At 43.0% G+C, this 27,896-nt stretch overlaps 1 protein-coding gene across 2 annotated transcripts in view; it reads right to left on the bottom strand.

The window, feature by feature from the left end:
• The window catches only part of MREG (melanoregulin), a 104,882-nt gene that overhangs the window by 50,418 nt on the left and 26,568 nt on the right, over positions 1-27,896 (bottom strand). The window contains exon 1 of one of the 2 annotated variants that reach the window (XM_068544513.1): positions 14,746-14,882. The exons of the other annotated variant lie outside the window; for it this stretch is intronic. Coding sequence (XP_068400614.1) covers positions 14,746-14,843 — 98 coding nt within the window. The 5' untranslated portion in view covers positions 14,844-14,882. Of the gene's footprint in view, positions 1-14,745; positions 14,883-27,896 lie in introns of those variants that run through there. 2 annotated transcript variants of the gene reach the window in all.

The raw sequence follows: 27,896 nt of genomic DNA, 5'->3' as shown, positions 1-27,896 counted from the left end.
AGCCACAGCTCAGACCTCGCCCCCAAGTCCCAGACTCCTGCATCTACCTGCCTTCTTCCCATCTCCATATGGATGGCTAGTAGACAGCTCAAGCTCAACATGGTGGACCAAGCCCCTGACCTTCCCTCCAAACCTCCCCACCAGCAACCTCCCCACCCAGATGATGGGAAATCCAACCTTCCGACAGCTCAGGCCCAAATCCTTCAAGTCATCCTTGGTTCTCTCATCCCCAACATCTAATCCAGCAGAAAATCCTATTAACAATACATTAAACAAATACCCACCTCTACCACTACCCCTTCCCAAGCCAAGGCACCTCTGTCTTGCAAAAGTATTCCTGGAATTTTTTTTCACTGATCTACCTCTTTCTACCATTGCCTCCACCAATTCGCAGTTCTTAACACAATCAAAGGGATCCTTTTAATATGTAAATCAGATCATGTCACCCCCTCCCTCAAAACCCTCCAGTGACTCCCATTTGACTTCGAATATAAGCCAAGGTCATACAATGGTCTCTAATCCCCTCGTGACACACCAGCCACTCTGGCCTCTTCGCGGTTCCCTGAACCCACCAGTCACGCTGCCATTTCGGGGCCCTTGCACTGGCTGCTTCTTCTACCTGTAATATTTTCTCCCACAAATCCATATGCCTCACTCCTTCCCCTCCTTCAAATTGCCATTTAAACATCCCCTCCTCGATGAGGCCTACTCAGACCAACCTATTTAAAATAGCAAGCATGCTCCCCTGCCCCTGCTCTACCTCCACATCCATGAGTTCTGGATCCCTGGGTTGGGGGAGGTGGGGGGAATGAATCCCCTGCAGATACTGAGGGACAACTGGACTTATTTATCCTCTAATTTACTTATTATGTTTACTGTTTATTGTGCCACCCCCCCCCTACACAAACACACTACAATAAAAGCCCCCTGAGGACAGGATCCGTATCTCTTTTGCTCAGTGATGTATTCGGAGTACTTAGAATAGGACCTGGCGCTTAGTAGACGCTCAATTTGCTGAATGAATGAACTGCAATTTCCCAACTTCACAGGGCTCTGAATGGTAGAAATGAGGCTGGAATCCACTCTCCAGACAAGTTCTTAACATGCTTGAGCTGCTTAAATTCATGAAGGTGGGGCTTAGAGTCTTCCAGAGGAAGCAGACAGTAAGCACATATGTTTATGTCTGGTGGTGATCAGGGCTCTGAAGGAATACACGGTGACTAAGGGACAGAGCGAGGGCGAAGAGTACTGTTTTAAAGAGGATGGTCAGGGAAGAATCTTCTGATAAAATGACTTTGAGCAGAGACCTGAATCAAGTGAGGGAGTTTCCCAGACAGGTAAGTGGAGAAAGAACATTCTAGGCAGGGAGGGCTCTGAGACAGCACGTGCTTGGTGTATTTAAGGACCCAGGAGAAGGCCAGTATGGCTAAAGGATGAACAATTTCCCCTTATGTGCTGACTTTAAAATCGAAACCATGCATAATAGCCCCAAACTGGAAACCACCCAAAAGTCCACCAACAGAAGAATGGGTGAACCAAAGGAAATATATACTATAAAGCAGTGAGAACCACCAACTACATGCACCAACTTGGATGGCGAGAACATACACAGTTTGATCCTATGTATGTAAAGTTTAAAAGCAGGCAAAACTAAAGAACATTTTTAAGGTGCATACATAGGTGGTAAAGCTATAAAGAAAAGCAAGATGACTATCACAAAAGTCTAGATACAATCAGGGGTGAGAGATGTGGGACCACTGATAGCTATCTCTTGCCTTGGGCGGTGGTTACAGGAATATCCACTTTATAGTTGTTCTTTACACTGTATATATGTTTGTATGTTTTTAGTCTCTGATATACAAACACAAAACTTTAAAAGTTAAGGACAAAAAATAAGTGAGAGACAATTCAGTAAACTCTTATTCCAGGGAGTACAGGGGTTCTTTAGATACATACTGTCTCACCAAAATTATTTCGTAAAAAAGACACCAAAGAATAGAGTGCACAGCATATTACTGGCACAAAACAAACATGTATTAACCAGACTGAAAAGGACTTCCACTGTCAACATAACAAGCTATTTTACCCAACATTTAAGCAGAATTTGCTTTTTAAACAAAGGTGTAGTGGCAAGATCACTTCAATATATCTAGAGAATAAAAAGTTCCAGGAAACCTAGATCAAAGGATATGTACAAGAAAGAAATATCTTCTCAGGAACTTCCAATGTCACCAAGACTGACTAACACAACAGAACTCACAAAAAGGGAAGAAGGATGCTGGGGGTTGCCTGGGAAGTAAATCTTTAAAAGTCATCCTCCAATGAATTCTGAGTGGCTGACTTCTTGGTAAAGCGTGTACCTCCTACTTCTTGACCTGAGGCCCAGTTTCTGGGAACAGCATGCAGGACCCTCCCCCCTCCCTCCGCTGTCTTTCAAGAAAGTTAAAGTACAACTCTTGGAGTGGATTCTTCCAGCCAGGAGCACCTTCCTGCAACAGGAATCCTTGGTGCCTCTGCAGTCACTTTCTAAGAGTCACTACCTGGCCCAGGGCTACGGGCCTTGTAACTGCGGGCAGTGCAGAAAGACCTGGGTGAGTGAGTTGCATCAGCTCAGGTAACCCAGCAGCAGATTATGGGAAAAGAGTCAGGCCATCTGGGCCCCAGTCTGAGAGATCCCACTGACACTAGCACATTAGCCAACATTTTTTAAAGCCTTCCAAAGGTAGAAGACAATTTGATCAGCTTGGAGGTCATATGAGTCCACATGGTGAAATGAAAGATTCTAGACATGTGAAAGATTACTGTCCTAGAGTTGGTGGTGATCACCTCTTAAATGTGTTCAAGCCACCACCCTTCTTTCCCACTGGCCCCTGGCTTCACAGCCTTAAGACAGAAAAATAAGCCAGTGTCTCTGGACCCCAAGCTATAACAATTCAGGGCAGGTCTCAGACTTCAAACACCGTGTCTAGAACACACCACATAAGCAGCTAGATACACACCTCCCTGCACCCTAGGAGGGCTCTACTCTTTCTATGGAACTGAAGTAGAATAGGACTTGAATTCCAGCTCGGCCGTGAGTGCCCCTGAGCAAGCTACTGAAGTTCTTGGGCCTCAGTTTCTTCTGCTGTCAAGTAGGGATTATAGATGTAATTACAATCCAGCCTCACTATTCCCAGATTCCGTATTTGCAAACTGGTCCACTCACTAAAATGTATCTGTCATCCCCAAATCAATACTTGTGGTGCTTTTGCAGTATCCGAGGCACAGGTTCTCATGTTTCCACTCTTGTACTGGGAACAAGTGTCCTTTTTGTGGTCTATTAGTGCCACGTTTTTTTGCATTTTTGTGCTTTTTGTTGGTGATTTCGCTGTTTAGCTCCCAAGCATAGTGCTGAAGTGCTAAAAAACATGTGTTAGATAAGCTTCATTGAGGCATGAATTATAGAGCTATTGGCTGTCAGTTCAATGTTAATGAATCAACAATATATATTTAATAAAGTGTCTTTAAGTGGAAACACACATAAAACAAGGTTACATACTGACCAGTTGATGAACCGGCTCTCAGGAACCTAACCCTGGATTTTCCCCTTGGAGCCATGATTCTTTATTTCAGTATTCGCGGTGACCATAGGATGTAACTACTATGACTCACAAGAACTGACCATACCTCATAGGGTTATGTCGAGGATTTAATTAATAGATATAAAGCACTTATGACAATGACTGGTATGGCGTAAGTGCTACAGACAACCTATAAAGGATCAGCAGAGACTTTTCCATAAAGACATTCTGTTTGGCATTTCAGCTAACAAGGGTCTCAGTGCTCTGGCCGGGTGTCAGGCCTGAGCCTCTGAGTGGGAGAGCTGAGTTCAGGACATTGGACCACCAGAGACCTCCTGGCCCGACGTAATATCAATCGGCAAGAGCTCTCCCAGAAATCTCCATCTCAACGCTAAGACCCAGCTCCACTCAACGACCAGCAAGGTCCAGTGCTGGACACCCCATGCCAAACAACTAGCAAGACAGGAACACAACCCCATCCATTAGCAGAGAGGCTGCCTGAAATCATACCAAGTTCACAGACACCCTAAAACACACCACCAACGGACGCGGTCCTGCCCACCACAAAGAGAAGAGCCAGCCTCATCCACCAGAACACAGGCACCAGCCCCCTCCACCAGGAAGCCTACACAAGCCACTGAACCAACCTTACCCACTGGGGTCAGACACCAAAAACAACGGGAACTACGAACCTGCAGCCTGTGAAAAGGAGACCCCAAACACAGTAAGTTAAGCAAAATGAGAAGACAGAGAAACACACAGCAGATGAAGGAGCAAGGTAAAAATCCACCAGACCAAACAAATGAAGAGGAAATAGGCAGTCTACCTGAAAAAGAATTCATAGTAATGATAGTAAAGATGATCCCAAATCTTGGAAATAGAATGGAGAAAATACAAGAAACATTTAATAAGGACCTAGAAAAACTAAAGAGCAAACAAACAATGATGAGCAACATAATAAATGAAATTAAAAATTCTGTAGAAGGAATCAATAGCAGAATAACTGAGGCAGAAAAACGGATAAGTGACCTGGAAGATAAAATAGTGGAAATAACTACTGCAGAGCAGAATAAAGAAAAAGAAATGAAAAGAATTGAGGACAGTCTCAGAGACCTCTGGGACAACATTAAACACACCAACATTCCAATTATAGGGGTCCCCGAAGCAGAAGAGAAATAGAAAGGCTCTGACAAAATATTTGAAGAGATTATAGTTGAAAACTTCCCTAATATGGGAAAGGAAATAGTCAATCAAGTCCAGGAAGAGCGGAGAGTCCCATACAGGATAAATCCAAGAAGAAACATGACAAGACACATGTTAATCGAACTATCAAAAATTAAATACAAAGAAAAAATATTAAAAGCAGCAAGGGAAAAGCGACAAATAACATACAAGGGAATCCCCATAAGGTTAAGAGCTGATCTTTCAGCAGAAAATCTGCAAGCCAGAAGGGAGTGGCAGGACCTATTTAAAGTGATGAAAGGTAAAAACCTACAACCAAGATTACTCTACCCAGCAAGGATCTCATTCAGATTTGACGTAGAAATTAAAACCTTTACAGACAAGCAAAAGCTAAGAGAATTCAGCATAACCAAACCAGCTTTACAACAAATGCTAAAGGAACTGCTCTAGGCAGGAAACACAAGAGAAGGAAAAGACCTACCAAAAAAACCCCATAACAATTAAGAAAATGGTAATAGAAACATACATATTGATAATTACCTTAAATGTAAATGGATTAAATGCTCCAACCAAAAGACACAGACTGGCTGAATGGATACAAAAACAAGACCTGTATATATGCTGTCTACAAGAGACCCACTTCAGACCTAGGGACACATACAGACTGAAACTGAGGGGATAGGAAAAGATATTCTATGGAAATGGAAATCAAAAGAAAGCTGAAGTAGCAATTCTCATATCAGACAAATAGACTTTAAAATAAAGACTATTACAAGAGACAAAGAAGGACACTACATAATGATCAAGGGATCAATGCAAGAGGAAGATATAACAATTGTAAATATTTATGTATCCAACATAGGAGCACCTCAATACATAAGGCAAAGGCTAACAGCCATAAAAGGGGAAATCGATAGTAACACAATAATATTAGGGGACTTTAACACCCCACTTTCACCAATGGACGGATCAACCTAAATGAAAATAAATAAGGAAATTTAAGAAAATTGAAATTGTATCAAGTATCTTTTCCAACTACAATGCTATGAGACTAGATATCAATTACAGGAAACAAACTGTAAAAACTACAAACACATGGAAGCTAAACAATACACTACTAAATAACCAAGAGATCACTGAAGAAATCAAAGAGGAAATCAAAAAATACCTAGAAACAAATGACAATGAAAACATGACGATCCAAAACCTATGGGATGCAGCAAAAGCAGTTCTACGAGGGAAGTTTACAGCAAAATCCTACCTCAAGAAACAAGAAACATCTCAAATAAACAACCTAACCTTACACCTAAAGCACTTAGAGAAAGAAGAACAAAAAAAACCCCAAAGTAAGCAGAAGGAAAGAAATCATAAAGATCAGATCAGAAATAAATGAAAAAGAAATGAAGGAAATGATAGCAAAGATCAATAAAACTAAAAGCTGGTTCTTTGAGAAGATAAACAAAATTGATAAACCATTAGCCAAACTCATCAAGAAAAAAAGAGAGAACACTCAAATCAATAGAATTAGAAATGAAAAAGGAGAAGTAACAACTGACACTGCAGAAATACAAAGGATCATGAGGGATTACTACAAGCAACTATATGCCAATAAAATGGACAACCTAGAAGAAATGGACAAATTCTTAGAAAAGCACAACCTTCCAAGACTGAACCAGGAAGAAACAGAAGATACAAACAGACCAACCACAAGCACTGAAATTGAAACTGTGATTAAAAATCTTCCAACAAACAAAAGCCCAGGACCAGATGGCTTCACAGGCAAATTCCATCAAACATTTAGAGAAGAGCTAACACCTATCCTTCTCAAACTCTTCCAAAATATAGCAGAGGGAGGAACACTCCCAAACTCATTCTACGAGGCCACCATCACCCTGATACCAAAACCAGACAAAGATGTCACAAAAAAAGAAAACTACAGACCAATATCACTGATAAACAAAGATGCAAAAATCCTCAACAAAATACTAGCTAACAGAATCCAACAGCACATTAGAAGGATCATACACCATGATCAAGTGGGGTTTATCCCAGGAATGCAAGAATTCTTCAGTATATGCCAATCAATCAATGTGATACACCATATTAACAAATAGAAGGATAAAAACCATATGATCATCTCAACAGATGCAGAAAAAGCTTTTGACAAAATTCAACACCCATTTATGATAAAAACTCTCCAGAAAGTAGGCATAATACTCAACATAATAAACCTCAACATAATAAAGGTCATATATGACAAACCCACAGCAAACATCATTCTCAATGGTGAAAAACTGAAACCATTTCCACTAAGATCAGGAACAAGAAAAGGTTGCCCACTCTCACCACTATGATTCAACACAGTTTTGGAAGTTTTAGCCACAGCAATCAGAGACGAAAAAGAAAGAAAAAGAATCCAAATCGGAAAAGTAAAACTGTCATTGTTTGCAGATAACATGATACTATACATAAAGAATCCTAAAGATGCTACCAGAAAACTACTAGAGCTAATCAATGAATTTGGTAAAGTAGCAGGATACAAAATTAATGCACAGAAATCTCTTGCATTCCTATACACTAATGATGAAAAATCTGAAAGAGAAATTAAGGAAACACTCCCATTTACCATTTTTGCAACAAAAAGAATAAAATACCTAGGAATAAACCTACCTAAGGAGACAAAAGACCTGTATACAGAAAACTATGAGACACTGATGAAAGAAATGAAAGATGATACAAACAGATGGAGAGAAATACCATGTTCTTGGATAGGAAGAATCAACATTGTGAAAATGCCTACACTACACAAAGCAATCTACAGATTCAATGCAATCCCTATCAAAGTACTAATGGCATTTTTCACAGAACTAGAACAAAAAATTTCACAATTTGTATGGAAACACAAAAGACCCCAAATAGCCAAAGCAGTCTTGAGAAAGAAAAACAGAGCCTGAGGAATCAGGCTCCAGGACTTCAGACTATACTACAAAGCTACAGTAATCAAGACAGTATGGTACTGGGACAAAAACAGAAATATAGATGAATGGAACAGGATAGAAAGCCCAGAGATAAACAAACACACATATGGTCACATTATCTTTGATAAAGGAGGCAAGAATATACAATGGAGAAAAGACAGCCTCTTCAATAAGTGGTGCTGGGAAAACTGGACAGCTACATGTAAAAGAATGAAATTAGAACACTCCCTAACACCATACACAAAAATAAACTCAAAATGGATTAAAGACCTAAATATAAGACCAGACACTATAAAACTCTTAGAGGAAAACATAGGCAGAACACTCTATGACATAAATCACAGCAAGATCCTTTTTGACCCACCTCCTAAAGAAATGGAAATATAAACAAAAATAAACAAATGGGACCTAATGAAACTTCAAAGCTTTTGCACAGCAAAGGAGACCATAAACAAGACGAAAAGACAACCCTCAGAATGGGAGAAAATATTTGCAAATGAAGCAACTGACAAAGGATTAATCTCCAAAATATACAAGCAGCTCATGCAGCTCAATATCAAAAAAACAACCCAATCCAAAAATGGGCAGAAGACCTAAATAGACATTTCTCCAAAGAAGATAAACAGATTGCCAATAAACACATGAAAGGATGCTCAACATCACTAATCATCAGAGAAATGCAAATCAAAACTACAATGAGGTATCACCTCACACCGGTCAGAATGGCCATCATCAAAAAATCTAGTCATTGCTGGAGAGGGTGTGGAGAAAAGGGAGTGGAGAAAAGGGTGTGGAGAAAAGTCATTGCACTGTTGGTAGGAATGTAAATGATACAGCCACTATGGAGAACAGTATGGAGGTTCCTTAAAAAACTAAAAATAGAACTACCATATGACCCGGCAATCCCACTACTGGGCATATACCCTGAGAAAACCATAATTCAAAAAGAGTCATGTACCACAATATTCATTGCAGCACTATTTACAATAGCCAGGACATGGAAGCAACCTAAGTGTCCACTGACAGATGAATGGATAAAGGTGATGTGGCACATATATACAATGGAATATTACTCAGCCATAAAAAGAAACAAAATTGAGTTATTTGTAGTGAGGTGGATGGACCTAGAGTCTGTCATACAGAGGGAAGTAAGTCAGAAAGAGAAAAACAAATACCGTATGCTAACACATATATATGGAGTCTTAAAAAAAAAAAAAAAGGTTCTAAAGAACCTAGGGGCAGGACAGGAATAAAGATGCAGACATAGAGAATGGACTTGAGGGCACAGGGAGGGGGAAGGGTAAGCTGGGACGAGGTGAGAGAGTGGCATGGACTTATACACACCACTCAATGTAAAATAGATAGTGGGAAGCAGCCGCATAGCACAAGGAGATCTGCTTGGTGTTTTGTGACCACCTAGAGGGGTGGGATAGGGAGGGTGGGAGGGAGATGCAAGAGGGAGGGGATATGGGGATATATGTATACGAATAGCTGATTCACTTTGTTATACAGCAGCAACTAACACAACAATGTAAAGCAATTATACTCCAATAAAGATGTTAAAAAAAAAAAGGATCAGCAGAGCTTGATGGGAAGGCGCACATCACAACTTCAGTCTCTCGCCCTCTTCAACATGCTGGAGCAGTATGACTCACGCGGAACCATTTCTTTTTTTTTTTTTGGCTGCACGCACGGCATGGGGGATCTTAGTTCCCAGACCAGGGGTCCAGGGATCGAACCTGCGCCCCCTGCAGTGGAAGCGCGGAGTCTTAACCAGTGGACCGCCAGGGAAGTCCCGACTGAACCATTTCTTTATCATCAGGAAAATTCAGTTCTGTTGCCGACACTCACAGGCCCCGATCAGTTCCTCCTCTGAACAGCCCCTCTTTATGGGCATAAAACAACCATCAAGAGCAAACTGAGGTTTTATTTTCTTTTCCCCTAATGGGAATTCCAGGCACTGTAGAAAAATAAAACACTGACATCTGTTCTCCGCTTACTGCCCACAAATGTGTGCATAAATTCTGTTATTAGGAATGGAAGCTGCAGGTGGGCATTGAGAGGAGCAGGGAGCAAAACAGATTTGGAAGATTGTTAGGTTCACTTAGGCAGCTGAAGAGAGAGCCACGAATAAAAACTCAACCATGGTTTGCTCATTCTTTCCCTTTCTTCTTCTGCTTTTGAACAACTGGACATGTGATGCTTATCAGTTATTAATAGCCAATAAATCAGAGAGTAAGAATTAGACTTCCCTGAAAAGTTCCAAGTAAGCCTCGTGGAAGTCGCTTTAGCGAGTGACATTGACACTGCACTTCTTTTCATTTTAGACTTCTCCAGGCCTCTGATGTCCATATTGGATGGCATCTGGTGATAGACTTTCTAGTGGACAGAGGATTTGGGCGTCTCTCTGCTTAAAGGTGACTGCAGTTGTGCCTCCAGAATCACATAAATTCAAGGGGCACAACTCATGCTTAGGTGTGGATTTTTACAAGACAAGAGAATGCTTTCATCACTGATGGAAGAAAGCTCTGCTATAAAAGTGAAATAAAAACCAATGCTTTGAGCTCAAACATTTTCCCAAAAGTACCCTGCAGTGGTTGACTAGTGTCCCCCCAAAAGACATCTTTCAGTCCTAATCCCCAGTTCCTATGAATGTGACCTTATTTGGAAATAGAGGCTTTACAGATGTATCAATAGTTAGTTAAGCATCTTGATACGAGATCATCCTGGGTTTAGGGTGGACCCTAAATCCAACGGCTGGTATCCTTATAAGAGAAAAGAAAAGGAGATTTGAGACCAAGAGGAGGACAGAAACATGGAGGACGACGGAGGTAAGGACTGGAGTTGTGCTGCCACAAGCCAAGGACACCAGGAGCCACCCAAAACTAGAATCAGTAAGAAAGGATTCTCCCGAGAGTCTTCGGAGGGAACATGGCCCTGCCAATCCCTTGATTTCAGATTTCTTGCTTCCAGAACTGAAAGAATACACTTCTGTTGGTTTTAAGCTACCAAATTTGTGGTGATTTGTTGCAGCAGCCCTAGAACCTAATAACACATACCCCAATGTTTCTTTTAATTAGTAACATGAAACCTTGAGCCAAAAGGTCATTCACTATTTTACAGGCAAATAAACAATAATCTAGACATTCCAAAACAATCCATTTGCATTATTAGCCTGTCCTCAGAGCATAATGATATTTTGTTGTCATTTTGATCACTATTTACTCTACTTTAGGAATATAGTCAGTGCAGGGAAGAATGGCGTTCAGAACCTCAAACCTTACATAGATGATGGACAAGATGAACGTTATATGACTCAGTCCTAAAATTGGGGTGACGTTGAGATCGAATGAAACCTTTGGCTTTCTTTGTGGCCGAAGCCTGGTGTCAAGCCCATGTCAGGCCATGGGTCATTTCTCCAGGCCCAGACTTGTTCTAAGCTTCCTGGCATTAGAAATGACTATTCACCTATTTGCTGGTGAAGCAAACCTTGGCAGCTAAAGAGTTTGACAAACAGTCATGATTCGCACGTCCTGGGCCTTCAGGCTCCTTCCTACGTCTACAGACAGCCTCACTGCCCCTGTATTCCATGTCAAATAGAATTTCAGCTGACACAGGTCCACAGAAAGAGGACAGTCTGCATCAAGCCTGCAACGGCCCTTCAAGGCTGTATCTTAAAGTTGGATCTCTCCATTGGACAGAAGAAGAAATTAAGGTTCAAGGAAGTTAAGAGAGTTCCCCAAAATCCCACAGCCCATTAATAGGTGGGATGAGGACTCGGGTCTCTGAACTCCCCCTGGGCTTGGCTCTCAGGGCCAGGTTGCTCCTACAACCAGGTAGAAGAATTATACTAATGAAGGACACGGAAGAAGGGCAGGAGAAAGGGGCCACAATGGGCAGGAGCTAAGGCTAGTGATATCCACCAGTGTCTAATATATAAATATTATCAGTTAATGTTGGACCCTGGTAGTTTTCTGAATTTTCTGCAATGCAAGGCATGGACTCTGAAGTCACACAGACATGGATTCAAATTCTGGCTCTCCGACTTAGCAGTTGTGACTTTGAATTAATTATCTGAACTCTAAGCCCTGAGTTCCTTATCTATAAAATGGGGATAAATAACACCTATCTCATTTGGTCATAGTGACAATTAAATGACAGACTGTATGTAAAAAAAAAAAAAAAAACAACATACAGTACGCACCATTTATATAAAGTTAAGAAGGCCAAACACAGATTCAATTTAGAGCTCACCTATGCGGGGGACGGGGTTGGGGGAGCATGCAGTCACGGAGGGACAATTGATAATAAAATGGAATATATCCATACAATGGAATATTATCCAATGACAAAAAAAGAATGAAATGCGGATACACCCTGCAACATGGATGAAACTCGAAAACCTTACGCTAAATGAAAGAAGTCAGATGTAAAAGGTCACATAATGAATGATTCCATTTGTACAAAATGTCCAGAATAGTCAAATCTCTAAAAACAGAAGGTAGATTAGTGGTTGACTGCGGGGAGTTGGGGGATGGGGGTGAGCAGGCAGGGAGGGGAGGGCAGCAAGTGACTGCGAGTGGATATAGTGCTTCTCTATGGACTGATGAAAATGTTCTGAGTTAGACAGTGGTTATGATTGCACAGCTTTGTGAATGTATTAAAAAGCACTGAACTTCACACTTAAAAAAAATTTCAAACTAGACCTTCCAATGACTTGGGCAGGAAAGAACATGCAGGTACACACACACACACACACATACACACACATACACACGTCACTGCTCCACACACCCATTAATAGGCTGCTCTTCCCGAATATTATATTGAAATGATGCCAGAATGACACTAAACCACAAAAGACCAGTCCACTCATATGCATATGCTCAGAAGAATCGCAATGATACTTAATAATAACTAAAATTCATTGACTGTTTACTATGTGTCAGGCACTATACTGAGCACTTCACATGGATTAGCTCATTTTGTTTCTCACTTCATCCCTTTGAGGTATTACCATCCCCATTTTACAGATGAGGAAATTAAGGCACAAAGAAAGTTTCATAACTTGTGCCAGGTCACCCAGTTGGAACTTAACCCCAGCCAATCTGATTCATGAGCACTAAGCTATTCTGCTCCAACTGACTCTGTCTTCTTAAAATCACTTGCAAAATTCACTGACTTACAGTGTAAACCAAGGCAAGGGAGGGTTGAGGTTTTAAAACAACCAAAACTATCATTTTAAATAGCAATTCCGGAAAGAGTATTGGAAAGACCCAAGGCTCTGAGAATGAGACCAAGCTGAGAGCTGTATTTCATGTTACTATGAATATTGATAAGTTGACTGTAAAACCCAAGCATGAAATTCCAGATAGTTACCCACTACTTTTAAGACTCGCGGTAGATTACTGGGTTTCTCCCTGCCCACAACAATCTAATAATCTAAGTGGGAACACCATTGCAAGAGCAAACAAAAACATTGGGTATTGTGTGTATGACTTTATACATAAAATACAAACAGGACATGTTTACATACATGTGTGCTCACTAAACAGTGAGGGGCAGATGGCAAGTTCTAAACCCTATGTTATAGGAGAGAAAGATGAATAAGGGCAAAAAAAATCAAAGAAGACTGCTTGAGGAGACCTTGAGAACTAGCATTTAGGAAGGGGCAGAAAGAATAAAGGTCACTACTTGAAGCAAGCTGGGAGGGAATAAGAAGGTTGGATTGTTCCTAGAGCAGTAAAGATGCCTGTCTGATTAAATCAAGGAGTGTACAGTGTGTAATGTATCAGAAAATAATAGTGGACAGGAGGGGAGGGGTTATGTAAGATCTCAAAAATCAAGGTAAAGTGTTTGGACTCGAAAGAGTAAGAAAAGGTAAATCATGCTTTAAAAAAGTTGTGAGGGACTTCCCTGGTGGCGCAGTGGTTAAGAATCCACCTGCCAATGCAGGGGACACGGGTTCGAGCCCTGGTCCAGGAAGATCCCACATGCCGTGGAGCAACTAAGCCCGTGTGCCACAACTACTGAGCCTGCGCCACAACTACTGAGCCCGCGTGCCTGGAGCCCATGCTTTGCAACAAGAGAAGCCATCGCAATGAGAAGCCCGCGCACCGCAACGAAGAGCAGCCTCGTGGCAACTAAAGAAAGCCCTGAAGACCCAACACAACCAAAAAAAAAAAAAAAGTTGTGAAAGCTTTATCATATTAGTTGCATACTTCATAACAAACACTGGCTTCCACGTTTGCTTACCCAACCCTGGAGTTCTGCCTCATCTACTATTTCCTAATTTCATTTTAAATATTTTGTTTCTATCATATCTACCTCCAAGTCATGCCCTAGTGAAACCTTAATTTCATCAGAGTCAAGGTATAAAATAATTGCTTACAATCACAGCCCTGAACAAAGCTGTGTTGGATGGTGCCTTCACAAAGCCACTTAGCACATCGCTAATGTGCATTAAATTTCCTCACGCTTCATAGCTTAATCTGTAATGAACCAACGTCCCAGTGAATAAGCTGTCCCTTGAGAAAAATATGTACTTTTTTTTAATGTGAAAAATATTTCCTCGCACTCAGTCACTGCGATTGTCTTCTTTCAGTAATAAAACTGAATGACAACGTATCCAACTTTTTTCCTGGGTGAAACAGAAATTCACAGTTGCCCATTTCACTGAAACAGAAATAGGCAGTCACAGTTGTATTTAATCGGACCCCTATGCAAACTTCTCTCCCATACTTCTCTGCGGGGGGCACTGCACCCGAATTCTTGCCGTTCTCCACAGGCTTCCACTTGGGTCCCAGATGCCTCCGAGGATCTGTGCTTTCAGGCAAACATTTTACCCGAGGAACAAACCCAAGGAGCAGGCTCTCCTGTAAGGAACCCAAGGGCTTAGTCTGCGCCTCAGTGTGACCTTAAAGCAAGAGCACGTCCCCAGCTCTGACGAGCACGAGAGTATCCGCACTCCGCGGCGCCCGGCAGCGGCCAGGGAGCCCCAGATCGCGGCCGGGGCGCGCACCCACCTGACCAGGGGCTCCTTCTCGGGCACGGCGGGCTCCTCCAGGCACCTGCACGGGCAGCAGCAGCAGCACACGGTCCTCAGCCAGGCCCTCAGCCCCATGGAGAGCGAGGTGCCCCGCCGGCGCCGGACAACTCCGAGGAAGCCGCGGCGGCGGCGGCGGCGAGCGAGCGCGGCGGCGGCGCGGCCACCGGACCGGCGTCCAGGTGCGGGGACAGTGGCGGCCGGGGCGTCGCGGGCCGGTCCGTGCGCATCACGCTGCGGCCGGGGACGCGGGCAAGGCGGGAGGCGCCTTCACGGCGCCGGGGCTGCAGGGCCGCGCGCTTTCCTCCACTTGGGTTTTGTTTAGGGCGCGGGTTTTGTTGGGGCTTTTCTTCTCTCGCTTTAATTCCCCGGGCGCAAATTGGGGCGCATGCGTTCCCGAGACGCTTCGCTGCTGCCCTCTAAGGAGGAAGCAGGGACTCCAGCCGCCAGACGGCAAAATCCGAGGGCACCGTGGGGGACGGGGCTGGGGGAAGGAGGGGCAAGCCCTCGAGTCACAGAGCACGAGGTTGGGCTGGATCTATTCATACGTTTTATTGGCGTCACTCCCCGAGGAAATAAAAGGTCCTCCTTCCCAGCCCCACCCTTGCCTTCAAAGCGGAGGTTTCGGGCATATTTTTAACATGTCAGTCCCACAAAGAGTAAAAGTTAGCGAAAGAATAAGGGTTGACGCATTACAGAAGTGAGTTTGTTAAAGTACTGTATTCACAACGAATTTTTTTTTAATCGTTTTCAAGTCTCCTAGTCCTTGAATAATTCCCTCAAAAAAGGCAACCTCCATCATCAGTATTTTGCGACTTTCCAGAGCTATTTATGTGTGCGTGTGTGTGTATATTTACTTACGCTTCTGCACACTTGTAAGTATAGGCACCCATAGTCCTCTCCCTTTTTACCCCAACAGTGGCATACTCCACACATTTCTGTCCCTGGCTTGTTTCACTCCATTTACCACGGAGACTGTTCCACCCACTACATGTATAACTTCCTCTATCGTTCTTTGCATTTATGTAGTTGCATTTATGTAGTTGATGCCCTTATGTTATTTTAACCAGATCCTTATGAATGGACATTTAAGTTCATTCCAGCCTTTTGATATTAAAATAATGCTGCAGTGAATATCCTTGCACTATGTGTTTGGACATGTGTATCCCTTGAATAAATATTTGGCAGCTGACGTTCTGGGTCATAGGTAAGATGCCTTTTCAAATTTTGATGGATCTTGCCAAATTGCCCTCCAAAGAGGTAATTCCAGTTTACACTCTGACCGGCAACATATGAAAGGATGTTTCCCTAAATCCCCACCAATACTATGGAATTTTCATCTTTGTCAATCTGATTTATTCAACAAATATTTACTGAACATCTGTCATGTGCCAGGCATGTTCTAGGCTCTGGGAATACAGCAATGAACAAAAGAAACAAAAATCCCTACTTTCTTGGAGCAAACATCCTAGTAGGGAAGTTCTACAAACCAAACAATACATTATTGAGTGCGTTAGAAAGTGGTACTATGGAGAAAAATAAGGCAGGGAAGGGGATAAGAAGTGCCAGGAAGTTGTGTGTGTGTGTGTGTGTGTGTGTGTGTGTGTGTGTATGCACGTGTGCTGGGGAGAGGGGTGGTGGCTGCAGTTTTAAATGGGGTGATCAGGGAAGACCTCCCTATATGGTGACACTTAAGCAAAGACTTAAAGATGATGAGCAAGCTAGCCCTGATTCCAAAGGGAAGAGCATTTCAGGAAGAGTGAAAGCCGTGTGCAAAACCCCAGAGAAGAGAGAATAAACAGTAGGGTGCCTGAGAAAGAGCAGGGATTCCAGGGGCCCTAGAGAGGAATGGGCCAGGAGGAAGAGTAATAGGAGATGATAGAATGTGGGACCTTTGGGGACATGGCAAGGACTCTGGATTTTATTCCATGTGAGCTGAGCAAACCTTTGGAGGTTTTCGAGTAGAAGGAGAGAAGTGGTCGACCTAGATGGCCCTAGGATCCATTGGTTGCTGTCTTGAGAAGCAATTGGGTGTCAAGGGCTGTTTTAGGGAGAGGCAAATGGAGGCCATTCTAATGACCCAGATGACCATGATTTGGACCAGGGAGGAAGCAGTTAGAGGTGGGCAGAAATGGCTGGACTCTGAATGGAATTTGAAGACAGAGCCAACGAGACTTATAACAGATTGGAAGTAAAGTATAAAAGAAAGAGAGGAGGGAGTCCAAGGTTTGGGGCTTACAAGCTGTGAAAGTCGAGCTGTCACTGATTGTGATAAAGGATGTGGGACAGGCAGGTTGGAGGCGTGAGGAGGAAGAGCAAGAAGTGTCAATTCTCACGGGCAGTGTGTTCATTTGAAAGTGTGTTACAACACGTAAGTTTATCCTGTTCTGGCTACATTATGAGGCTGAAGGAACTTATCAAGTGCATATTCATTGAGAGGCTGGCTACTGAGAGTTAAGGAAGGATAAGAGAAGGTCCCCGAGGGCTCTGACTTAGCTGGGGAGACAGGATATGGACCCATCATGAAAAGTTGAGAGGACATGACAGAGTACCAGCTGTCACCAGGCAGCACAGGGCTGTGGTATCAAGCCCAGCACCGTGTCATTTATCACTTACAACTGTGCCAGGATGGAGTACTATGTACTATGTTCTGAAATTGGATTTTGGATTTGAGTTCACCTACCTAGGTTCAAGTAGAAAGTGGGCCAAGGGGGCTGCCAGCAAGAAGATGAAAGCTAGGGTCTGACAGCTTCTGTTAACTATTGGAGCTGGATTTGTTGAGAAGGGAGAAATTAGAGAAGGCATTCAGCTCCTGGAAAATACAGGTACTCTGCCCCTTTACTAACCTTGATCTTAGACAAGTCACTTAATTTTTCTGAACCTCAGTTTTCTAATTTGTGAAATGGAGATGATGAGTCGAGCCCTACCGACTAGAAAGTTGTAAGACTCAAATGAGATCATTTGAAAGCCATCAAGTACTATAGAAATAGCAGAATTCAACACAGTTGACTAAATCCAAATAGTATAGGCCTGTTGAGCAAATGTCAGTTCCAGTACTACTTGGTTTACATATGACAGTATTTCTTTTCATGTTTGTACCTCTGCCATGTGTGGGCATCTTTCATGTGGTCGGTTTCAGACAGGATAGTTCTGGAAAGCCATAGAACCATGTCTATATAACGAACTTGCTCAGGAGGTTAATGCTCTTCTTTACTAAGGATCACATGTAGTGTTTGCCTGCTCTAACAGCTTATTAATATTTTCTTTCAAAATTAATGTTGTGTTAAAACTTATAAATGAAACGTTCCTCTAAAAAACTGAAATATTACAATTAAGTTTCCCTCTGATCACAATCCACAGTCCTGTCTCCTTTCTAGCCTCCTCAGGGTAACCGTATGCTACAAACGTATGCTACAAACCTTTTTCAGTATGCTACAAACCTTTTTCTGGACACGCATACACATATGTGCCCCGTGATGTATACATAGCTTCATTGTGTGTGTTGTCATTTTTTTCTGGCTGCGCCGCACGGCATGCAGGATCTTAGTTCCCTGACCAGGGATTGAACCAGCGCCCCCTGCAGTGGAAGCGCGGAGTCTTAACCACTGGACCGCCAGGGGAATCCCTGTGTTGTCATTTTTGGTAGTGAGTTTGGTTTTAAAATACAAGGTACGCCTTCATCTACCTGCAGGCTTTTTCCACTTAATAATATGTCTTGGAGATTTAGCCTTATTAGTACACATAATACTACCTCATTCTTTTTAACTGATGTGAGTATTCTATTTATTAGTTTTCTAAGGATTATTATATGTGTTTTCAAAGTATTCATCTTCCCAGAAGTTAAATACCTTCATGATTTCTCTGTTTTTTGGAAACTTAAGGAACGACAATGCTACCAAACCCAGCAGCTTTAGCTTGCAGATATCTGAGAGCATATTTTGGCACCCCCATTTCCTGTTTCAGACTTCATTAGCAAGAGAGCAGCCAGCTTTCCTTTTTTTAGAGTGATGCTAGATTGCTCCTGCAGCCTGAGTTGATGCCAACACCACCCACCACTGACAGCAACATCTGACATTTACCAAGAACCCTTGGGCACCTGATGTCAGGGGAGTGGGCAGTCCCCTGAGGCACCTGGTGACTCACAGACCCATTAGCTGTTTGTTTACGAGGCAGAACTGCCAGCCTATAGTTTCAGATTTCTCCGTGGCAGGGAAAACTCTAGAGTTTGCTTTGAAAACAAGTAGTACAGTTTGAAGTCCTCTTTCTTTGAGAACTTACTGATGACTTCTGAGCGTTGGAGGAAAAGGCATACGCAGGACGGGAAAAACTAGAAAATCAAAATTCTTAAGTTCCAACATCACATCATTAGTGCATTCCACAGAAAAGCTATGCTTGCAGCAACATAGCACAAGCTGGTGTCATTCAATTATTCATTCAACAAGTATTTACAGAGCCCAGTACTAGGGTAAAATGGTGAACCAGAATGTAGGTTCCATTCATGAAGATGGGGACTTTGTTCTTTGCAATATTCCAGCATCTAAAATAGTACAGACCTGTCACAGAGACTTAATAAATAGAAAGATACACTGTATCACAACTTTTAGAACAGTGCAGGCACATGGTAGACACTTAATAAATGTGTTGAATAAATGTGTGTATGAAAACAGAAAAAGAGCTAGTGAACGCAGAGTTTGCATTATGCCAATTTCTGAAGAGTCTCTTAATGAGCTGCCCAAATCCAGTAGAGAGTTAAAAACCATTGTCTTCCTTAGAGAAAAAGGACATCTTCTGAAACAAGCCATCACCCCAAGCCAAGGCCAGCATTATCACTCTCCCCAAGGGGCCCAGGATGGACAGCCCACATGCCTCCTAGGGGACTCCAGAAAGGTCCAGAGACAGGACTGGATGTCACCAATGTAAAAGCCCGCCAAGAGTCCCCGTCGGTCTCTTATTTCTGCCTCTGTAGTATGCCTCAGCCCTCCTTTTGGTAATAGCTCTGTTTTCCTTTGAGGAACACCCCCCCTCCAATTCCACGAGTTGGGCAGACAATGAAGGCACTCCCTCCATCCCTCAGCCCCTGACCCCCAACAAGGGATGGGCAGGTGACCAAGATGCACCAGTCCAGATACTCTTCCTGAAATTTGCAACTTAAGGGCAAGGACCCAAAGATGGAAAATGGCTTGAGTTGAGATATGAATTATTTTGGGGACAGCATTTTGAAGAGGAGGTCCAACAGCAATGGACGTTTCTATACCTGGAGCTTTCCTGTTCCTGTATTTTCCAAAATCTAGTTTTTCTAGCTATTTAGTTCTCCCGTCATTCTGTGGGTTACTCCGTGACTTGTTGATCAATATATTTTTTTTTCTTTTTTTTTTTCTTTTTTTGCTTGAGTAAACGAGAATCAGATTCTGTTGCTTTCAGAACTAAACCCATACAGTCCCACTGCGGGGGTTTACAAGGCAAGAAAAGGGTACTTGTGACGAGAGGGGGTGGGGAGGAGGGAGAGAGAGGGAGAGAGAGAGAGAGGGAGAGAGAGAGAGAGGGAGAGAGAGAGAGGGAGAGAGAGAGAGAGAGAGTGAGAGGGAGAGAGAGAGGGAGAGGGAAAGAGAGAGAGAGAGGGAGAGAGAATTATGAAAGAAGAGTTTTCTCTCAAGCCAAGCACAACAATCCAGTTTGATTTAATCAGGTGAGATTTTTATTTCTATTTCTCTGCTTGGCTTCTCTCTGAAGAGAAACAGATATTATCTGCCATCTGAGAATCCTTCAGTTTTATCACTCTGTGGTTTCCCATAATGCAAAATACTTTCTAAATTTTCAAACTATTTTTATTTGGTATAGTTTGCTGGTTAATTTCACTTCCTTCCCTCCTCCCAAATGTATACTCTGAGAAAACCTTAATGATCAGTCCTTGTTCCTTCTTTAGTTTTAAGCAACAAATATCTTGGCTGTCCTCAAAATTTTCTAAATAACTTCATACTCAGGAATGTCTAACGTTTTAAAACGATGCCCTTGTAGAGAATAAAAACACATAAAGTAAGCTAGAACAGGTATAAAGCATATGGAGAGGTTCTTCAAGAAAACTGGATTCTTTTTTTTTTTAGGATTTATTTATTATTTACTTATTTATTTTATTTACGTTTGTCTGCATCAGGCCTTAGTTGCAGCACGTGGGATTTTCGTTGAGGCATGCAGGAGCTTTCAGGATCTTTCGCTGCGGCGCGTGGGCTTCTCTCTAGTTGTGGCACGCAGGCTTCAGAGCACATGGCTCCGTAGTTGTGGCGTGCAGGCTCCAGGGTGCGTGGGCTCTGTAGTTTGCAGCATGTGGGCTCTCTAGTTGAGGCGCGAGAGCTCAGTAGTTGTGGCTAGCAGGCTTAGTTACCCATTGCAGCATGTGGGATCCCAGTTCCCTGACCAGGGATGGAACCCACATCCCCTACATTGTAAGGCAGATTCTTTACCACTGGACCACCAGGGAAGTCCCTGAAAACTGGATTCTTTTTTTTTTTTTTTTAAAGAAATTCACGTTCTTTTATTTATTTATTTATTTATTTATTTATGACTGTGTTGAGTTTTCGTTTCTGTGCGAGGGCTTTCTCTAGTTGCGGCAAGTGGGGACCACTCTTCATCGCGGTGCGCGGGCCTCTCTCCATCGCGGCCTCTCTTGTTGTGGAGCACAGGCTCCAGACGCGCAGGCTCAGTAACTGTGGCTCACGGGCCCAGTTGCTCCGTGGCATGTGGGATCTTCCCAGACCAGGGCTCGAACCCGTGTCCCCTGCATTGGCAGGCAGATTCTCAACCACTGCGCCACCAGGGAGGCCCAAAACTGGATTCTTATAGTCCCAACATGAAGGGAATCTAACCCTACTGTGTGTCAACTCTGTATAATACTTTTTTGTCTAGATCTTTGTGACCTCTGTGATAATCCTCCGGGTATTAATCAGCAACTAATTGTGAATGACAAAAACATCACTCAGACTAGTTTAAGTATAAAAGGAAATTTACTGGCTCAAGTATCTGGAAAATTCAGGAAGTGATGCTAGCTTTAAACATAAATGGATCCAGGCACTCAATAAGGGTTGGTCTCTGCTAGAGATGGAATGTTTGTGTCTCTCCCAGATTCATACGTTGAAACCTAATCCCCAATGTGATGGAATTTGAAGGTGAGGCCTTTGGGAGATGATTAGGTCATGAGGATGGAGCCCTCATGAATATGATTAGTGCCCTTATAATAGAGGCCCCAGAGAGCTCCCTCACCCCTTCTGCCATGTGAGGACACAGTGAGAAGATAGCTGTGTATGAACCAGGAAGCAGGCCCTCACCAGACACTGAATCTACTGGTGCCTTGATCTTGGCCTTCCCAGCCTCTAAACTGTGAGAAATAAATTTTTGTTGTTTAAAAGCCACCCAGTCTATAGAATGTCTGTTACAGTAGCCCAAACAGACTAAGACACTCTCTTTTCTTCTCTGGGTCTGAGTTGGTGACACTCACAGGCCCCTGGTAGCCCTGGATTTCACCATCTTTTCTGCTGATAATCTCAGCAGAAAGAGAACAGCTCCTTCCCAGTTGATCAGCAGGCCTGGGCCCAACTTTAATTGGCCTGAATTTTCAAAGGGAGAAATACACCTACTGAGTCTCATGTACACTCCTGCAGTGCTCAAGTGAAGAGGAATGGGGGAGACAGAAAAAGCAAGCCAATTGTACTAAGAGTGGGAGAGTTTCCTAAGGAAAATCAGATGGAACAACCAAAAAAGGGAATGGATGCTGGCAAGGAAAAACAACACATGCCAACTACACTCAGCAGTGGCAGCTGCTGATGCACTGGTCCAAGCATGGTCATGTGTGCCATATGGAATGGACAGAAAGGGCTGCACAAAGAAGAGCCAATTCATGGTTCCGTCAGGTCCAATGCACAGAAACTCAGAGCACAGGAGCTGTCTGCCAGAGGGACTTCAGTATCCCACTGCAGTCCCTGAAAATGCAGATGGGTAAGTGATGAGTTCAGCAATTCTACTCCCAAAACCAAAGAGAAAAACAGAAATTATTTTACTGGCTGTAGAGGAACTCTCACATGAGGCTGTGGCACAGGCAGAGTTTCTCAAAGGGTGATCTTAAACTCCTGCATTAGAATCCCTAGGGGTGCTTACTGAAACTCCAGACTCCTAGACCCTACTTGAGATCATCTGAATTGTAAGCTCTGGGGTTGGGGCCCCAGAATCTGGCATTTGATCACGCTGCCAAGCAGGGCTGGGACTAAGGTGCAGCTAATGAGGTGCTTGGGGTGCAGCAGTCAAGGGGGTGCTCACTCTGGGGTCAGACCCTGCACCTGTGCAACACTGAGAGTTAGCAGGTCCTTAAGAGTTCCACCCTAGCCCCTCACTTCCCTCACCCTAGTCCTGGCTCTGCTCCCAAGGCTTGGGAATTCTGAAGCACACTGTTAATAGACTGAATTATGTCTGCTCCAAAATTCCTTTGTTGAAGTCCTAACCTCTAGTACCTCAGAATGTGGCTTGAAGATAGGGCCTATAAAGAGGTAATTAAGGTTAAATGAGGGCATTTATCCAACATGATTGGTCTCCTTATAAGAATAGGAGATTAGGACACAAGACACAGACTGAAGACCATATGAAGACAAAGGGAGAAGACAGCCATCTACGAGCCAACCTCAGAATAAAATCAACCCTGCTGACACCTTGATCTCGGACTTCTAGCTTCCAGAACTATGAGAAAATTTATTTCTGTTGTTTAAGCCACCAGTGTGGTATTTGTTATGGCAGCCCCAGCAAACCAATACACATACCATGTTTGAGAACCAGTGGCAAGGCTGTTGAGAGCAGGGGCTCTGCTATCACACTGCCCCCCTGTGGCTGCAGTCAGGATTAGGTGAGATAACCACATAAAGCACTTTGTACAGTTTCATGAAAAATGGGAAGCAAGCACCCTGTAAATGCTAGCTATGATCATTGTTGTTAATAAAACATATGTACTTTAGTCAGCTTCTAACCCATCACGTTACACAGCCAATTGTGACCACCTAAAATTATTCAACTTAGCAAACACTTATTGGGTGTCAACTTTATAAACATAGCACTGTGCTCAACCTCTTCTGGAATCAAAGATGAAAAATAAGCAGTAGTCATCTTCAGAGCACTACCAAGAGTAAAAACTGGAAAATTATGAAACTGAAATGTCCATCTGTGCTGCAATGCACCCATCATTTTGATTCCTGCAACGTACCCTTCCTTACTTCACTCCCGACTTTCCCATGTTTAACAATACTGCCATGCCTAACTAGGCTGCCATACCTAACGATACTGCCACGCCTAACTCCTATGGGAGTTAGCTATACTCCCATAACTAACTATCCTGTCATACCTTTACTAACTATACCCCCGTAGCTAACTATCCTGCCATGCCTAACTATACTCCATAGCTAATTATACTGCTCCCTCTGACAATATTCCCACATCTAACTATACGTTTATCTAACTCTACTGTCATAGCTAACTATCCTGCTACATCAACACTTTTCAGATGCCCAGAGCAGCCTCAGTTCTCACATCTTCAGATGTGATCTGGAATCGGACCTTTTCCCACCTCTGGAAAACCACCTCCCCCTACAATCCCAAGAATTCTACATTCTCCAAAGTCTCTCTACATTCTACCTAACTAAATTAAACATAAACCCAGACCCATTAATCATGCCACATTTATTCCTAATTCAATTTAACTCACCTTCATAAACATTTATTAAGCATCTGCTCTACACAAGGTGACACAAAGTTTTAAAATAAGAGACATGCATCAAAAACTATAATAATGGAGAAAACATTACCACCATTCATATTTGCTATGAAAGGCCCCTAAAGGTTTGTCCCAACTTACACCTAGATCCTACCAATATGAATGTTAATAGACAACAAGAATTATGCCAATGGGTTTTTAGTTTCCCACTCATTTATATTATTTCTTTCTCCGTAACACTCACAGGGATGCAGAAACAGGCCAAAACCCTGGAAATTTTCCATGCAAGTTCTACAAATGTAAAAGGACCAGGTAAATCTTCCCCTATAAACCCTCCTGTAATTCTCCATGCTGCCATCTCATGGGCTTCCGTTGTAAACGAACTGCAGTTTCTTTGGAGATGGGACTAAGGATCTGACATAGGTTAGAAAGCTTCCTTTCACTCAACACAGGGAAAGTTGCTGCAGCGACAAAGCCTGTGCAGACTGAGATCGTAAAGGGCCACTGCAATACTCAGATTGGAGGTTTAAACTGGCTCGAGGCTAAACTCTAAACCTGTCAGGGCGCTGCTAAATTGAGCAGTAAGCCCTCCCTCCTCTTGACTAGCATGGGCCAAACTGCACAATTACTGTCTAACTCTTTCATTTGATCTTATTAAGCATTGCTACTTGATTTATTAGCTTGAAAACCATGGAAAAGAGCAGAGGCTATTACCTGTATTTCCTGACTTATCTAAAAGGAATAATTTAAATAAATGATTAAAATGGAAGCGTTTTTGGTTTTACACTTCATTATTTTATTTTGCTTTTTATCGACTTAAATAAATCTATCATGGAAACAGCTGGATGACATAAATTCGAAGGTGGGCGTGCAATTTCCCAGGGAAAGAACTTAGTTTAGTGAAAGGCGTTGATAGGCCATTTGGACTGTGTAAAGATTCCCTCTGATAAAGGGGGTAGAAGAGGGGGAAAAAAGAGAACTACATTGTTCTGCGTAATGATGGAGGCCAAGTATGAGTGTGAGGAGCAGGGAATGGGGACAAGCTGGAACAGAGAAGATGGAGCAGGAAGGAGAGAGGCCAGTACCAGAAGAGCACAGGCAGTGAGTTGTACCTGAAGGAAGGTGGTCCTCCGCCCCTCCATCATGCAATAGCACCACATGCCAGTGCTTAGACTGGGAAAGAGTCAAACCCTCAACAAAGCGATAGATGCTTAATGCTCTACTTGGCCAAAGCTCTGGCTCTTTTAAGTATATGCCAAGAGGGTCCTTTCATTTGACTGTAAAGTTTGCTACCTAAGTCTGTAAACTCCACTCTCCCTTCCCTTGCTAAACCCTGCATTAGCTCTGCCTGAGCTGTTTCCAATCTAAAAAGGCCTTTGTCACTTCAGGTAGGGATTTTACATGGAGCCACCCTCCTTATCTCTTACATCTTTCCTGTACACCCCGTAAGAAGATGATGTGTCCTGTTTTTTGTCCACAGGCTACTTTGATCATAAGGACTCCTCAGGCCAAGGGAGACCCATCCTTGCCCGGTTCATATTAAACATTGATGGTTTCCTGCCTCTAGAAAATGCATTATAAACATGAAGAACCGGTATAACAATTTAACCCAAAATTTGAGTATATCCCCTTCATGATTCCTGGCATCACTGATGTCCTTGACAAGATGAAAGAACCCTTGAACATGCACATCTTGGCCAGATGGGAGAATGATTTCCAGGGGAAAGTAAGACTTGAAAATAAAGGCAAAATCCTTCATTGCTCCCCACCCCCGATACCCAGAAGAGAGGTTGCTTTAAAGACCTTGAGAGGAAAAAATTTTTTTAACTTGGAGAGAAGACCTCTGGTACAATAGCAAGTCTCCAGTAGGAAAAAAGCAAAACTTCTCAGTTTAGAGGAGGTGCAGGCCTTCATTCCTCCATTGCAACACCTCATGTAACCATGCAAGAAATCTGGAATCATGCACTGGGTTTCCAGGGAAGCAGACTCTGAGATGGAGTGAGCTTACAGAAGGTTAGCAGGAATTATTTGTGGCTTACAGGAGGTCTAGTGGGGAGTACTCACAGCTTACAGGAGGTCTAGTGGGGAGTACTCACAGCTTACAGGAGGTCTAGTGGGGAGCACCCAGGTATAGGAGGTCTACAGGTGAGCACTTATGGCTTGCAGGAAGCCTACTAGGGAGCACTCGTGGCTTACAGGAGGCCTAGTGGGAAGCACTCATGGAATCAACACCTGTGGAAGGGAAGGGAAGAAAAGGGAGAAGGGCTCAGCCAGCCCTAGGGGAACTTCATGGCTGAGCTGTTTGGGTTGGTAAGACAGGGCTGAGCCTTTCTACTCCCATGATAATCAACCTCTGGATGAGGGCCACCTGGGAAGGGAACATGACCTTGGCTAGGGCAGCTCTCTTCAGCTGAGGTTGTCCAGCAGGGGGCTGACAGCTGAGGGCTGTCTGCTGGCAGCACTTCTAGTAGCCAGCCCAGTAACTCCTTTCCTCCTGAGGGAGGCTCTGCGTGGCACGTCATAGCATCTGCTGCCCAGCAGCCCCTAGACCTAAATCCATCCCTGTGGTTGTTCCACGAGCTCAGAATTTCCTTCCTCTGGAAATGCCAGGAATTCTTTTATCAGATTACTTCAAAATAAGATAGGCTGATCTTTATTTTTTTCCTTCCTTTATTTTACTGTGGTAAAATATATTAAGTCCTCCAGGCATTATCACAAAATCCTTCTGCTCTTAGGAGGGAACATTCTAGAAATCAAGGCTCAGAGAATTCTGTCCAACAGTGGAGGCAATCCCACCTATATTAAATTGATTAAAAATACATGCTGCAATTTGGATGAACCTCAAAAACTTATGGTAGGTGAAAAAGGCCAGACACAAAAGGTCACATGTTGTATGATTCCATTTACATGACATATCCCGAGTAGGTAAATCCATAGGGATAGAACTCCACCTGGTTGTTGCCAGGGCTGCAGGGAGGAGAAATGGGGAGCAAACTGATTAATAAATATAGAGTTTCCCTTTGGGAATATTTTGGAACTGGATAGAGGTGGTGGTTGCAGAGCACTGTGATATGCTAAACGCCACTGAATCGTTCATTTAAAAGTGGTTAATTTCATGTTACGTCAATTTCACATCAGTTTTTTAAAATGAGTTTTTAAAAAAATCCTCTTCTTTGGAGGCAGTCTGTTATATTAAAATTAACCCTCTACTGGAAATTCCCTGGCAGTCCAGTGGTTAGGACTCCGTGCTTTCACTGCCCAGGGCCTGGGTTCAATCTCTGGTTGGGGAACTAAGATCCCACAAGCCACACAGCAGCCCCAAAAAAAAAAAAGAAAAGAAAAAGAAAAAAAATTAACCCTCTACTGTAGGAGCCTCCCGCTTTTGAGTA

This window comes from Eschrichtius robustus, chromosome 5, assembly GCF_028021215.1.
Source record: "Eschrichtius robustus isolate mEscRob2 chromosome 5, mEscRob2.pri, whole genome shotgun sequence".
NCBI lineage: Eukaryota > Metazoa > Chordata > Mammalia > Artiodactyla > Eschrichtiidae > Eschrichtius > Eschrichtius robustus.
Note: the sequence above shows the minus strand (reverse complement) of the source record. Positions and strands in the feature narration are given on the sequence as shown.